The sequence below is a fragment of the Muscardinus avellanarius genome (assembly GCF_963383645.1).
Source record: "Muscardinus avellanarius genome assembly, chromosome: 1".
NCBI lineage: Eukaryota > Metazoa > Chordata > Mammalia > Rodentia > Gliridae > Muscardinus > Muscardinus avellanarius.
Window position 1 is genome coordinate 176,367,975 of NC_137786.1, and position 14,865 is coordinate 176,382,839.

The window sequence follows — 14,865 nt, forward strand, 5'->3', positions numbered from 1 at the left end:
CACAACCCTCACCCCACACCCCAACTGAGAGCCACTGCTGTTGGACACCTACTGGATCTATTGCTACAAATAATTCTAAAATTGTCTTTGTGTCACTCGCTGAAGATTGAAGAGGAGTGGCCACGGGAGCTGAGCCTAAGCCATATGTCAGGTCCTAGCTGCTGGGGAGAAGAAGGGTGGCCTCCTGTTTCAGCTTCCTAATCTCATCAGTATTACATAGAGCGGGGCATTCCCCCAAATGGGAAGGAGGTTTAGATGCTGGTGATAAACTAAACAAAATGTCTGCTATGCCCAATTTCTCCTCTTCTTCGAAACAGGTCTTCCTTGATCTGTTCTTTTCGGATGTCAGTTGTGACTACAATCCCAGGCTCCTGGACTTGAAACTCTCATTGCCTTCAAATTTTCATCATGAATAACTCCAGTCTCTTAGATTTGCCTTGACTTCTATTACCATGATTGCTTTAGTAAGATTATTTTGGCAACAGCATAAAAGAGAGACGAGACTGGAAATTGGGAATCAGACTTGTAGGATGTTAGAGCTGGACTAGAACCTTTGAAATAATCCATTGTTGAGATTTTTCCTAGGAATATGCACTAAAATTCGTACAGCATTCTAAAAAAATACACATCCTGGCCTCCCCTGCCTCAGTTTTGGGGTTTAATAGATCTGAAGTGAGACCTTGGCATGTGTGCATGTGCGTGTCTGGGGTACATCCCCAATTGAGAATTGAAAAGGTGAATTCTAACACCTTTCTTTTCAAGATGAGGAGGAGACTGAGGTCCAGAGAGAAGGCAGCTATTTGAAATCACAGCATGAATTAATAAAAGCAGTCAGGGCCACGTTCAGATCCTGCGATCCGGTCCTCATACCTCTTGCTTTTCCCCTTCTGCAAAAGCAAACTTCCTGTCTCTATCTGTATCCAAAGACACACGCTACACTGTTGTGGCTCGGCTCCTTCAAGAGTAGATGCATCCTTCTGATTAAGAGGTATAAGTCACCAAGAGTCCACATTAAGGGCCCTGTTAAAACTGTGATTGGCTTCATCTCTGAATGACAGGTCTCTCTTGTCAGAACTGGGTAAAATAGTCTCCAGAACCTCAAGTGGAAAGGGAAATGAGGAATTCCCATGGATAAAGACAGCCCAGCCAAGGCCGAATTTCTGTTTCTGGCAGGATTCTGATTGGCTGGGCCTCTGTGCATACAAATTCTTTTTTCAGTTACTCATTGAAATGATTCTTTAACTCTCAATTGTCCTTTAGCTATCTGGTTCTCATCCTGGTAACTCAGCTCTCTTTTTTTCTTCCTCTCTGACTTTGACCAGTCATTCTGATTTGATTGGTTTGCAGAAGCTCTGGGCAATCTCATGGAAACCCAGGGCCTCTGGTGCCTTCTATTACATTACATTTTTCAATTATGTTCTCTTTAAAAATTTTCTGCTTTCCTATGAAGAATCCCAGTAGGAAATACCATTTTTGTAGTGTTTTCCTGCTCCAAATCTACCTTAGGGGAAAAAAAAACAAAAAACAAAAAACAAAACAAAAAACAAAAACAAAACAAAAAACCAGAGTGGGAGACCAGCCTTACCAGAACCCGGTCTATCAGAGGGAAACCATTCTTTTCCCCAGACTCTCTGCATCCAGAAAGGGAGCCAACATCAAAGTCGAAGCACCTTGCCTGGCCCAAGTAGGAATGAAACAGTCAGGGTTGGCTTTAAGGTAGCAATGCCAAGAACTACAGAAGATGCAAATATCAAATTGGGGGGTTTAGAAGGAAGGGAGTGTGAGGTGGCCCAAGGGAGCAAGCAGAGTGAGAAGGACACAGAATCCCAGAATCCCAAGCCTAGAACATTCTCACTTAAGTCTCAAACACAGGGAACCACTCAAGAAGAGTCTGAGAAGGAGCTAAATATTGAGAGTGGGGAGGAACAGAGAAGTATGGGTTTGCCAGCCAAGGGAGGGGAGTTTCAGAAAGAGAAAATGAGATGAGGACTGCCAAGAGGCTGTCTGCCACAAAAGCCACCGTGGTCCTTCTGGGAGAGCACAGGCCCTCACATCAAATGAAGTACTAGGGCAGGATTCTAGGTACTTCACAAGCTTCCCAGTCACCTTAGCCTCAGTTAATGAGGGTACCGCAGGACAAATAGTGAAATTACTTCATAAAGTTTAACATTGTCTAGAATCTCCCAGTCAGTCCCTTCAGCTCTCAACCTCACTTGCCTCAGGAAACTGCAAAGATTCTGGAGGGCGAGGCCAGAGACCGAATATATAGAGAACTAATAAATATTAATGAGGCACCCCCCGCGGCCAATCAGGTCCTGGGAGGGCCTAGGGGGTTCCCGAAGCCCCGCCCCTTTCTTCATGAATATGCAGATGCAACCGCGCCGCGCACGGCCCCGCCCTCTACTCTTCTCCCTCGCAACCGACTCTCCCTTCAAACGGGAAACAAGATGGCGGCGGCAGGCCCGAGTACTCGGGCTGCTTCCGCGGCGGCCTCGGCTGCCCTGAGTCGGCGGGGGCGGCGGGGCCGCTGTGACGAGATGGCGGCCGCGAAGAGCGGGGCCTCGGGCGCGGGCTCCGCGGTGTTGGTGTTGCCGCCGCCGCCGTCGCGGCCGGGCGAGGCGGGCTGCGCCGGGTGCCTGGAGAGCCCGGGGGAAGCGGCGGCCCTGCCGTGCGGCCACTCGCTGTGCCGAGCCTGCGCCCAGCGCGCCGCCGACGCGGCGGGCCCCGGCTGCCCGCGCTGCCGCGCCCGCGCCCCGAGCTGGGCCCGCCGTCGGGCCCGCGACGACGGCCAGGCCTCGGCGGCGGGGCCGGGGGAGCGCGCCCGCCGCGGCCCGGAGCGCTGCCGCCCGCGCAGGGCCGGGGGCGCGGCCGCCGCGGGGCCGGGGCCGGAGCCGCGCGCCGAGCCAGGTGGGCTTCCCCGGGGTCCGCCGCGGTGGGGGCTCTCGGCGGGCTGGAACCGGGCTCTGCCAGCGGCACTGCGTTTCCGGATTTTGAACTTTGGAGTGAACTGCGGGCGCGCAGGATTTGAAGGGGGCAGTGGAGGGACCCCGCGGCTTACGTAAGGCAGAAGTTTGGAAGGAAGCGATTCTTGGAGCAAGTTAGGGGCAGGTTGGAATTGATGGGTGGAGGGGGAGGGGCCCGGAGGAGGCGCGGACGCTGGTGTTGACTGTTTGCCTTCGAACTTGGGGTCCTGTTGCTCGGAGGGAGGTGGGCTCCTGCGCCCGAGTGGGTCGGCGAGGGGTGTGGAGTAGCCGGGGTTTAGGGGACGGCGTGATGTGAAGAGAGCTTTTCAGGCTTGAGAGCAGAGTGGGTTGGAGAATGAGCTCACATGTGCAGTTTCCCCCCCCCCCCATAAAATCTCAAAAAGTGCATGCTTAGCCCAGAGCTTGGCACAGAGTGAATAAGTGATAAGTAACAGCTATTTATGTTTATGCTAATAATAATAAGCGCCAGCAGTGCCCGACAAAATAGCTGGGTGGGGTTTAAAAGTTTTGGAATTGAAGATTGGCGGGGGCAAAGTAGATTTTCTACTCTCATCCTGGCAATTTAAAAGTTTGCTGTAGGACCCTTGCCTGAACCCTTCTGCCTTTCTTACCATCAGCAGCTTGCCAAGTCGATTCTTCATAGAACGTGCCCTCTCATACACAAAGTAAGACTGTGTTATAATTTAGAACTTTTTGGGAAACACCCAGTCACCTTATCTACAGCTGTTTGATTTTTTTAAAAAAAGCTAATCAAGGAGATTTTTAAGAAACATAAACGAGAAAAGACCAGTTCCTTTGATGTTAGAATTTTGCCGCGTCTTATTTTCAGTAGGGAAAGGGAGGCATTGCTTGTGTATGAAAGTGCCCGCCCTAGAAACTACAGGTTTTAGAATGCAGTCTGTTTTCATTGGGTCAGAAACACCTGCCACTGTTCCAGGATGATGCTTTTTCTTGGGGGGTTGTTGGGGAAACAGCATCTCCTCCTCCTCCTCCTCCTCCTCCTCCTCCTCCTCCTCCTCCTCCTCCTCCTCCTCCTCTTCCTCCTCCTCCTCCTCCTCCTCCTCCTTCTCCTCCGTGGGTGGAACCCAGGGACTTTTTTTCTTTTTTTAACCTCCAGGCTATACTCCCAAACCTATTTTATACTTTATTTGGAAACAGTTTCCCTAAATTGCTGAGAGCCACACTCAGTAGCTGAGGCTTGCTTTGAACCTGTGTGATCCCCCTGTCTCAGCCTCCAAAGCTCTAGGATTACAAGCGTGCACCACCACACTCCGCTACATCTTATTTTCTATTCTTTTTGTTACCTCTTTGAAATGTCACAACGTTCCTATGAGATAGGTACCCTTATTTCCATTTTATAGATGAAACTGAAGTCCACAGAGGTTAAGTAACTTGTCTAAGGTTGAAAATCCAAATCCATCTGATTCCTGCACAGTTAATTTGTTTCAAATTTTGAGATTATGGTCAAAATATAGGAATATTTCTCTGGTTTCCCTACTAGTACTATTGACTATATAGTCATATAAATTAGAAATTTTTAGTTTGATTTTCTAAGCTTGGAGGCCACTGAGGTATCAGGTCTGAAACTTGAATCTTGAGGGAGCTTGCCTTGCTGATTTGTGCAAATTTTTTTTCCCTCAAAGAAAATTTTTGTTATAAAATATATTGGTCAAGCTGGGCATGGTGGTGCACACTTGTAATCCCCGTGCTTGGGAGGCGGAGACAGGAGGATCGCGCAGGTTCAGCTGGCTTAAGAGACCCTGTTTCCAAATAAAATATAAAATAGGTCTGGGAGTGTAGCCCGGAGGTAGAAGGCCCCTGGGTACCATCCCCAGTACCGTCCCCAAAATAAATAAATAAATAAATGTGTGTGTGTGTGTGTGTGTGTGTGTATGTATATATGCATGTATATATGTGTGTGTGTGTGTGTGTGTGTGTGTGTGTGTGTGTGTGTAAAATAGGTGTCTGGGAGTGTAGCCCGGAGGTAGAAGGGTTTCCAGGAACCTCAGTACCACCAAAAAAAATTTTTTTTAAAGAAATATATTGCTGAAGAGGACTTGGGAATTATCTCTTAGCATCAGTGAATTGTCTGAACCTATTGAAGTTATCTACATTATTTTTTAATTTAAAATTTTAATAGCATATTCACATGATTCAAATGACAGTATAAGAAGACCAGTGAGAATATGTCCATCTGCATGTTATTTCCCACTTCTACCAAAGATTGTTTATTCTTCTACAGTATACACATCTGCATGGAAATTCAAGAATACCTAATTTTTGTCTTTTTTATACAGAAAGTTATATACATTGTTCTATAAGTTGCTTGTTTGCTTACTATTGCATGAATGAAAATTGTAGAAAATTTGTTTATTTTTCTTATAGTATATAATTTCATTGAATGGGTAAATTTTAATTTTACTTGATCATTTATTGATGGACAGTTGGGGTTGATTCCAAACTTTTGCTGTTATAAATAATTTTTAATAAAATTGTCATATGTGTATGTGTATTTTTATGGAGAGGTCACTGATTTTTTTTTTTTTTTTGGTGGTACTGGGGTTCCTGGAAACCCTTCTACCTCCAGGCTATGCTCCCAGACCTATTTTTACACTTTTTTAAAATTTGGAAACAGGGTCTCTTGCTGCTTTCGAACCTACACGATCCTTCTGTCTCCGCCTCCCAAGTGCAAGGATTACAAGCGTGCGCCACCACGTCCGGCAAGGTCACTGATTCTTAAAGGGTATTTTTTAAAAATGGTAAGAAGTATTTTTTTAAATCTAGGTCTCATAGGAGAAAAAAACTGTGGTTCAGATCATAAATTATAAGTTACAGATTTCTGTGAATTAGTAGTAGATAAACAAGGATTGGAAGAATGATCCTAAAGAAAGGGCTAAACCAGAACCTAATTCACAGTAAAATACTCATAATTGACTTTTAATAGAGAATATTAAAAGTATCTATTCCATAAGTATTTACATTTTTTTTTAAATATTGGGGATTGAACCCAGGGTCATTCTACCTCCCTACCTCCAAGCTATACCTTCAGCACTTTTATTTTTTTTTTACTTTGAAACAAGTCTTGCTAAATTGCTGAGTCTGGCCTCAAACCTGTGATTCTCCTGCCTCAGCCTCCCAATATTGTGATTACATTGCACTTTGATGTGTGGTAAATAGTAATAGTAATTTTTGAAATATTCAGAAGTATATTGTTTATTGGTTTTATTGGCATAGTTAAATTAACTGAGAAAAAGAAGGTCAAGCCTGCTTTACAATACTAGAAATGAAATTTTATAGTAAATGTACTGGTGCTTAAGTAAAATTCTTAATTTTTTTTTGTTTGTTTGTTTGTTTTTGGGATTGAACCCAGGGGTATTTTACCTCTGAGATCTACTCCCAGCCCTATTTTATTTTTTATTTGGAAACAGGGTGTAGATAAATTGCTGAGAGCATCACTGAGTTGCTGAGGGTGCCCTCAAACCTGTGATCCTCCTATCTGAGCCTCCCAAGTACTGAGATTACAAGTTTGTGCCACACTTAGCTTTTTTTTTTAACAGGATCTCACTATGTTGCTTAGGCTGGTCTTGCACTCCTGGGCTCAAGTGATCCTCTTGCTTCAGCCAGCTGAGTAACTAGGACCACAGATTTTTGTCATTGTACCTTGCTTAATTTTTAAAAAAACGGTTTTTGACACCTAGTGATTCTTGGAATTGTATTACCTGTGGAAAATGTAAGGATTTGTACTTGTTGAAAATTTTGCTTGTGTTGGCAACATTTTTGTACGTTTTTGTTTTGGTAGTCTCTTGGCAAGCTTTAAGCTTTCAAAACCTTTATGACCCTTGTGTAAATGCTTATTTAATTCTTATATGCATTTCAGTTTGCTTCTGGATATAGTATCAGTTCTAATTTGGGAAGGCTATGCCAGTGATCACTGTCAAGATGAACTTAGACTTCAACTTCATTTTTTGAGTAGTTGCATCTCATTGTGTATATGGATATATTAAATATTTGACCATCTTGAGCAACAGTCAGGGATTTTATAGTGAGTACCCACTCAGTGCCAGGCATTGTACTCTGTCTTTGGGAAACATCAGTGAATGAAATACTAAAGATCTCATGGGAGATATCCTGATCTGTTGATTTTTGATGTTTTTTTATTTTCTTAAAAAAAAACAACAACATTTAAACCAGGAGTAGTGGTGCATGCATGCCTATAATCCTAGTACTTGGGACACTAAAACAGGAGAACCACATGTTTGAAGCCAGCCTCAGCAACTTAGGCTCTCAGCAACGTAGTAAGACCTTCTTTCCAAATAAGAAAATTGGTCTGAGGGTGTAGCTTGGAGGTAGAATGCCTCTTGGTTCAATCCCCAGTACCACAACAATAACAACAACAAAATAGAAATAAAAAATAAACCCAGGCGTGGTGGCACATGCTTGTAATCCTGGCATTCCTGAGGCTTGAGTCAGGAGGATCACGATTCACAGACAGCCTTAGCTACTTAGTGATGCCCTTTGCATCTGAGTGAGACCCTGTTTCAAAATAAAGAATAATATGGCTGGGGGTGTAGCTAGAAGGTAGAAAGCTCCTGGGTTCCATCCCCAGTACCACCAAAAAAAGAATTTTTTTTTTACTACTTAAGCATATGTGGTAGATTTAGAACTCTACATATCAGCTATACTTAAGTTTCATTAAAAATGATTAACAATTTTTATTTTTTACTTTTTGGTGGTACTGGGGTTCCTGGAAGCCCTTCTACCTCCGGCCTACACTCCCAGACCTATTGTTTATATTTTTATTTGGAAACAGGGTCTCTCAAGCCAGCCCGGCTGGCTGGCTGGCTTGGAACCTGCGTGATCCTCCTGTCTCTGGCGTGCGACACCGGCGCGACACCAGCCCGGCTGATTAACAGATTTTAAAGCTGGGCGTGGAGGTTCACAGTTGTTATCCTAGTACTTGGGAGGCTGAGACAGCACCTTGCAAGGCCCTCTACAACTTAGTGAGACCCTGTTTCAAAATAAAGAATAAAATAGAGGTGGAGGTGGAGGGCCCGGTGTGGTGGCTCACTCTGGTAATCCCCACGCTTGGGAGGCAGAGACAGGAGGATCGAGTAGGTTCGAAGCCACTCTCACTGGCTTAAGAGACCCTGTTTCCAAATAAAAATATAAAAATAGGTCTGGGAGTGTAGCCCGGAGGTAGAAGGGCTTCCAGGAACCCCAGTACCACCAAAGGAAAAAAAAAGACCAATGACGGACCAGTCTTTCTTGTGTGTGTGGTACTGGGGATTGAACCCAAGGGTATTCTACCACCAAGTTGCACACCAGCCCAATTTATTTTTATTTTGAAATAGGGTTTCACTAGGTTGATTAAGAGTCTCACCACTCTTGAGGTTGTCCTTGAACCTGTGATCCTCCTGCCCCAGCCTCTCAAGTATTGGTATTACAGGTATTTGTCAGCACTCTTAGCTACCAATGGAGCTTTTGAATTGGCAGTTGAATTTTTTCTATTTTTGTGTTAAAAATGCATTCCAAATGAAGTAGATTAAAACATTGAATAGTAGGTGCATGCCTATAATCCCAGGATTTGAGAGGCTAAAATGGGAGGATTGTAGATGAAGGACAGCCTTAGCAATTCCATGAGGCTCTCAGCAACTTAGTGAGATCCTGTTTCCAAATAAAAAGTAAATTAGGGCTGGGGATGTAGCTCAGAGATATAATGCCCCTGGGTTCAGTCCCCAGTACTAATTCTTTATCTTGCCCCAACCTCTTTGTTCACTTAAAATTAACATACATTAAAAAAAATTCCGTTTTCTGTGAAAAGCAAATAGTTCTGGTTTATCACTCCGCAGACAATGTTATGTGTGCAGCCTAAATTACATTGAGGACTAATGAATAATGAAACCACGTGATTGTAGGGTAAAAGGGCAGGAATTTCGCTGTCTGTAAGGATTTGTCTGTAAGGAAATGTATAAAATGACTCATCTCTTTATTCTTAATGACACATATTCCAGAACTTGAGAGTCCTTATGTATTATACAAATGCAGGAAACACGTGTCTTGTGCTTACTTATGTCTTTTTTGAAACTCATGTTGAGATTACCTCATTATATATCTTACCAGTCAAATGAATTAACCTTGAAGGGATTGTTCAGTCAATAGAATTCAGGATTGAGTAGTAGGAAATTAGGACTTTTTAATAATTTTTTTTTATCAAAGCCAGGTGTAGTACACATTTATAATCCCAGTACTAGAGAGAGTGAGACAGGAGGATTGCAGGTTTGTGGCCAGCCTCAGAGATTTGTGAGGCCCTCTGCAACTTAGTGAGACCTTGTTTTAAAATAAAGAATAAAAAATTGGGCTGAGGGTAGAACTCAGAGGTAGAATACCCTAGGTTCAATCCCATGTACCACACACACACACAGACCTCCCCACAACCACAACCACAAAAAACAAAGTAGGTGCTGGGGACATAGCTCAGTGGCATAGCTCATACTTGCCTGGCATGTTTGAGGCTCTGGGTACAATCCCCAGCACTGTCAAAAAAAAAAAAAAGAATTTTTATTTTTTCAGTACTGGGGATTGAACTCAGGGGTGTTCTACCTCAAAGCTACACTCCTAGCCCTATTTTTTATTATTTATATTGAAACAGGATCTCAGTAAGTTTCGGAGGGCATCACTAAATAGCTGAGGCCGGCCTCGAACCTGCAATCATCCTGTCTCAGACTCCTAAGTACTGGGATTACAAGTTTGTGCCACCATACTCAGCTCAAAAAATGAGAATTAACATAAAAATTGTTTTGTTCATTCATATTTCTTCTACCTGACTAACTTTCAATCATTCTTAGAAGAGTTGCCCTCTCCCCTGAATTCATTTATATTTGAATTTGCTTGAATAGATGGTGTAGGATCTGTAATTCTGTTTTCATTCCACTAATTCAGTAAGCCCTTTGGAAGCACACACAAAAAGATGTAAGACATAGCTTCTAATCTGAGCATGGTGGCACATGCCTGTAATCCCAGCACTTGGCGGCTGAGGTAGGAGGATTGCAGGTTGGAAACCAGCCTCAGTAACTCAGTGAGGTTCACATCAATTTAGCAAAACCCAACCCTGTTTCCAAGTAAAAAATAAAATAGGGCTGGGAGTGTAGCTTAGAGGTAAAATGGCCCTGGGTTCAGTCCCCAGTAAATACACACACACACACACACACACACACACACGCACGCACGCACGCACGCACGCGCACACACACACACACGTTCCTGTTCTTTAAAAAGTCACAGTCTGGTTGGAGAAACAGTTAAATAACAATACTAAGTGAGGTAAATGTCTATTACTAACAGTCTAACAGTATAGGAATACGTTGATAATCTGGAGGAAACCTGAGGAAGGCATTTGAGGAAAACTGAGGAAGGCAGTATTCAAGAAAATGTAGGAGTTCACTAGGTGTGAGGGAGGAGAGATGGCAAATCCAAGTAGAGGAGCCAGCATATCTAAAGGTATGGAAGGCTGTTGGTGTATTGATGAACTGGCAAGAAGTTAAGTATCAGTGGAGTGTGGGACTGGAGTAGGGCAGAAGAGAGGAGACTACAGATACCAGATGGTGAAGGGCACTGTATGCCATGCTGAAAGAATTTTGGACTTTAACCTATAGGTAGAATGGGGCCCTGAAAGATTTAGTGGAATGATACCATCATAATGTGCTTTAAAAAGACACGTTATGTCTTTTTATGGTCTGAAGAGGAAAACTGTGAGTAGAAACTGAGAGGAGGGAGTCCAGTTAGGGCACTATTTTAGTAGTTCAGCCAATAGATGAGGGGTAGGCTGGAGATGTTACCTTCAGTCATTCATTAATTTAGTAACCATTTGAGGGCCTTCTGTGTACTTGACATTGGAGCTATAACTAGGGATAAAGGCATGATTTTGTCTCTTAAAGTCAAAATGCAGTTGAGAAGATTAGTGTGTAAACGTACAAATGAGCCGGCCGTGGTGGCGCACGCTTGTAATCCCCGCGCTTGGGAGGCTGAGACAGGAGGATCACATGGGCTTGAAGCCAGCCTCAGCTACTTAGTGAGGCTCTCAGCAACTTAGTGAGACCCTGTTTCCAAATAAAATATAAAATAGGTCTGGGAGTATAGCCCGGAGGTAGAAAAGCCCCCCTGGGTTCCACCCCCAGTACCATTAAAAAAAAAAAAAAGAACAAATGAAACGTGGTAAAGTGCAATAATATCTGTAATGCAAAATATAATTGCAGAAGGCAGTATGGTATACATTAATAGAGCAGATTTGTAGAGGGCAGTAGACTTCTTGGGTTCAAAATTCCATTCTTTCATTGATAGCTGCAAATTATTGGGCACATTGCTTAGCCTTTCTTTATCTTAGTTTTCTCATTTGAGGACAGGGATAGTAATTCTACCAAAATTGTAAGGCTATTAAGACTAAGTTCTTACAGTGATTGATATATAAATAGCTCAGTGCATGTTATTTTCATATAGAAGAGATACCAGCGTAGATGGTCAGGAATGGTGTCAGGTGACCTTTCAACATGAGTGTTCAGGTGGATGAGAGCAGGATAAAGATGAGAGTGGGAAATCAGTATGTTTAAAGATGTAGAAGCACTAAACAAGGAGAACTCTAGGGATTTTAAGTAGCAGTGGTTAGAGCACAGAAGGTGCATGGGAGAGTGGAAAAGTAAGGCATTGCTGAAACAGACACTTTCTGGGTAATGATGGACTTTGAATGCAGTGCTTAGAGCATCCATTGAAGAGTTTCACAGAGCTCATCTTTGCGCTTCAGAGAGATCCCTTCTGTGAATATAATGTAGCAAATGGATTGGAGAACCACGTTTTATTCAGGGATGGCTAATATAAACTGAAATTTATATGCTACAAATACCCAGAAAAGTCAGATAATATAGAACAATTCTTTTAAATGAATTCCTGAACTTGCATGAAAGACAGGATAGTCTCCAGGTACCAGAAACAAAAATGGAACTAAAATAACAACTGTAAGCCCTCGAGCCATATATACTGTGTTGCTCTGGAGCAGTATGAAGGGGTGAAGTGAGGGCTTTCTGAATGAGAAGCCAGATTCTGTTTTCTGTTTCCAGGGGATTGAGTTTTAGGCATGTTTCAAAATGAACCAAGACTTGTGCATAAAATTGGGGGGGGGGAGGAGAGAGAGAGAGAGAGAGAGAGAGAGAGAGAGAGAGAGAGAGAGAAAGAATATGAATATGAATGAATATATGTTGGAGATGGAACCCAGGGCTTTGAACATTGTTAGGCAAACACTATCACAGTGAGCTTATACCCTCAGCCCTAAAAGCTGGGATTCATGATGGGCTGTATTCTCTGTGAAAGGGTAGGCTAGAGGGGGAAAATCTTCCTTTTGGATTCTGTGCAAAGAGGAGTTGAAAAAAAATTTCCCTGAGAAATTGAAGTACAGAAAGTGTGAGAAACTGCTCACATTTGAGATCTGAATTTACGTTATGCCGTTCATATATTTCCCATACTGAGAAATTAATATAAAAACCAGCTCCAGGCTGTTGATAGGTCTGAGTCAGCTGGGGAAAGAAAAGCAAGACTCTGAGGGGTATTCCCTTACCTCAGACCACAAGGGATTCTTGCAGAAGAAATAAGCCTAGCTGTGAAGATGAATTTATAATAAAATGACAACATGTGGAGCACACAGTTTTCTGTCACAAATGAGTCAGTAGACATAAGTAGGTGGACTGGGATAGTAGAATGACAGCTCGAAAGATGATGATGATGATGATGATGATGGTGGTGGTGGTGGTGGTGGTGGTGGTGGTGGTGGTGGTGTGGTATGGTGTGTGTGTGTGTGTGTGTGTGTGTGTGTGTGTGTGGTACTAGGGATTGAGCCCAAGAGGTCCTCTACCTTTCATATACACCCACAGCCTTTTTTATTTTTTATTTTTAAAATTTTTTCGGTGATACTGGGATTCCTGGAAACCCTTCTACCTCCCACGCTACACTCCCAGACCTATTTTTATTTGGAAACAGTGTCTCTGAAGCCTGCGCAGCTGGCTTTGAACCTGTGCGATCCTCCTGTCTCCGCCTCCCAAGCGCAGGGATTACAAGAGTGCACCACCATGCCCGACAATTTTTTATTTTTGAAACAGAATCTCAATAGATTTCTGAGGCCAGCCTCAAACCTGCAATCCTCCTGTCTCAGCCTCCTCAGTACTAAGATTATAGGTGTGCTACCATAACTATATTTAAGGAACAGGCACATTTGGAAGAAATAAATATAATGAAAAATATAGTAGGTGAGGTCAAAAAGCACATGAGCAATAGTTTTCACAAGTGAAGGTAAAATTAATAGGAGATATAATAGTGAGGAAATTAATAAGAATACAAAACTAAAAGGAAAATATGAAAGGGAAAAAAATGGAAAGGACTGATCAAGAATCTTTAACATCTATTAATTTGAAGAGAGAAAGTAGATAAAATGAGGGAAATAGCCAGGCATGGTGGTATATGCTTGTAATCCCAGTACTTAAGAGGCTGAGACTGGAAGATTGCAGGTTCATAGCCAGCCTCAGCTACTTCGTGAGGTCCTCCACAATTCAGACCCTGTTTCAAAATGAAGAATAAAAAATAGGGCTGGGGTTTTAGCTTAAGGGGTATAATGCTAACTTCCTGGGCCCAATACTAAAAAAAAAAAAAAAAAAAGAAGAAGGAATTTGACGAGATGATGAGATTTTTTCAGACTTAAAAAAGCATGGTGGCGCACGCTTGTAATCCCAGCACTTGGGAGGCTGAGACAGGAGGATCACATAGGTTCAAAGCCAGCCTTCGTTACTTAGTGAGGCTCTCAGCAACTTAGACCGTTTCCAAATAAAATATAAAATAAGTCTGGGAGTGTAGCCTGGAGGTAGAAAGCCCCTGGATTCCATCCCCAGTAAAACATATACACACACACACACACATGCACGCACACACGCACACACCTGGATTTCTACGTTTTAGATTCATGAGACTTTAGCAAGAATTTGAAAACAACAACAAAAATCTCCACAACCAAAGACACTTCATGTGTGTGTGCGGGCGTGCGGGGGGGGATACTGAGTATTGAACCGAGGGGCTTCTACCGCCAAACTGTACTTCTTGTTTTGAAACAAGGTCTCATTAGGTTGATGAGAGTCTCACTATTTACTGAGGCTTGAACCTGCGATCCTCCTGTCTCAGGCTCCCAAATACTGGAATTACAAGTGTGTACTATCATACCCAGCTTCAAAGATATTTTAAATGCAACCAAAAATTAGCAACAAATCCATCTAAGAGCCAATAATCAGGCCAGAAGAAATTGAATAGTGTCTTCAAAGTGTTTAGAGAGACCTCAGTTTTGTCCTTGGGTAAATTGTCATTCAAGAATGAGGGCAAGATAAAAATGTTTTCAGATAAAAATGTAGAGAATTTACTGTTTCTGAAAGATTATACTAAATAATGTCTTCCTTGAAGAAAGAAATGTAACCTAGGGGAGAAAGCAAATAAGTAGTCATGGTGAAAAAGTCAGTAGGCAAATTAAGCCAATATTGTATAATAAAGCCAAAATAATTATGATTATTTTGTTGGGGGCTAAAACCAAGGTGGAGCTAAAATACTAAAGAAGAATAAAATATAAGTGGGAAAGTGGTCGTTATTAAAGAGTTTCAAAGTTCTATGCATAGGTAGGAGGATGATATAATATTTAACTTTAGACTTTAAGTTAGATGCATACTAAAAGTTTGAGGATAACCACTAAAATAACTACATTGCACCAATTAAAAATGTATGACTTGCCGGGCGTGGTGGCGCACGCTTGTAATCCCAGCATTCGGGAGGTTGAGATTGGAGGATCGTGGTTCGCGGACAGCCTCAG

General features: G+C 42.8%; 1 protein-coding gene across 1 annotated transcript in view; it reads left to right on the plus strand.

The window, feature by feature from the left end:
• Positions 1–2,358: 2,358 nt before the first annotated feature.
• The window catches only part of RNF169 (ring finger protein 169), a gene marked incomplete at its 3' end in the record, with an annotated part of 58,231 nt that continues 45,724 nt past the window's right edge, over positions 2,359–14,865 (plus strand). Inside the window, exon 1 of the mRNA XM_080709430.1 lies at positions 2,359–2,907. Within this exon, the coding sequence (XP_080565556.1) occupies positions 2,448–2,907 (460 nt within the window). The 5' untranslated portion in view covers positions 2,359–2,447. The remainder of the gene's footprint in view (positions 2,908–14,865) is intronic.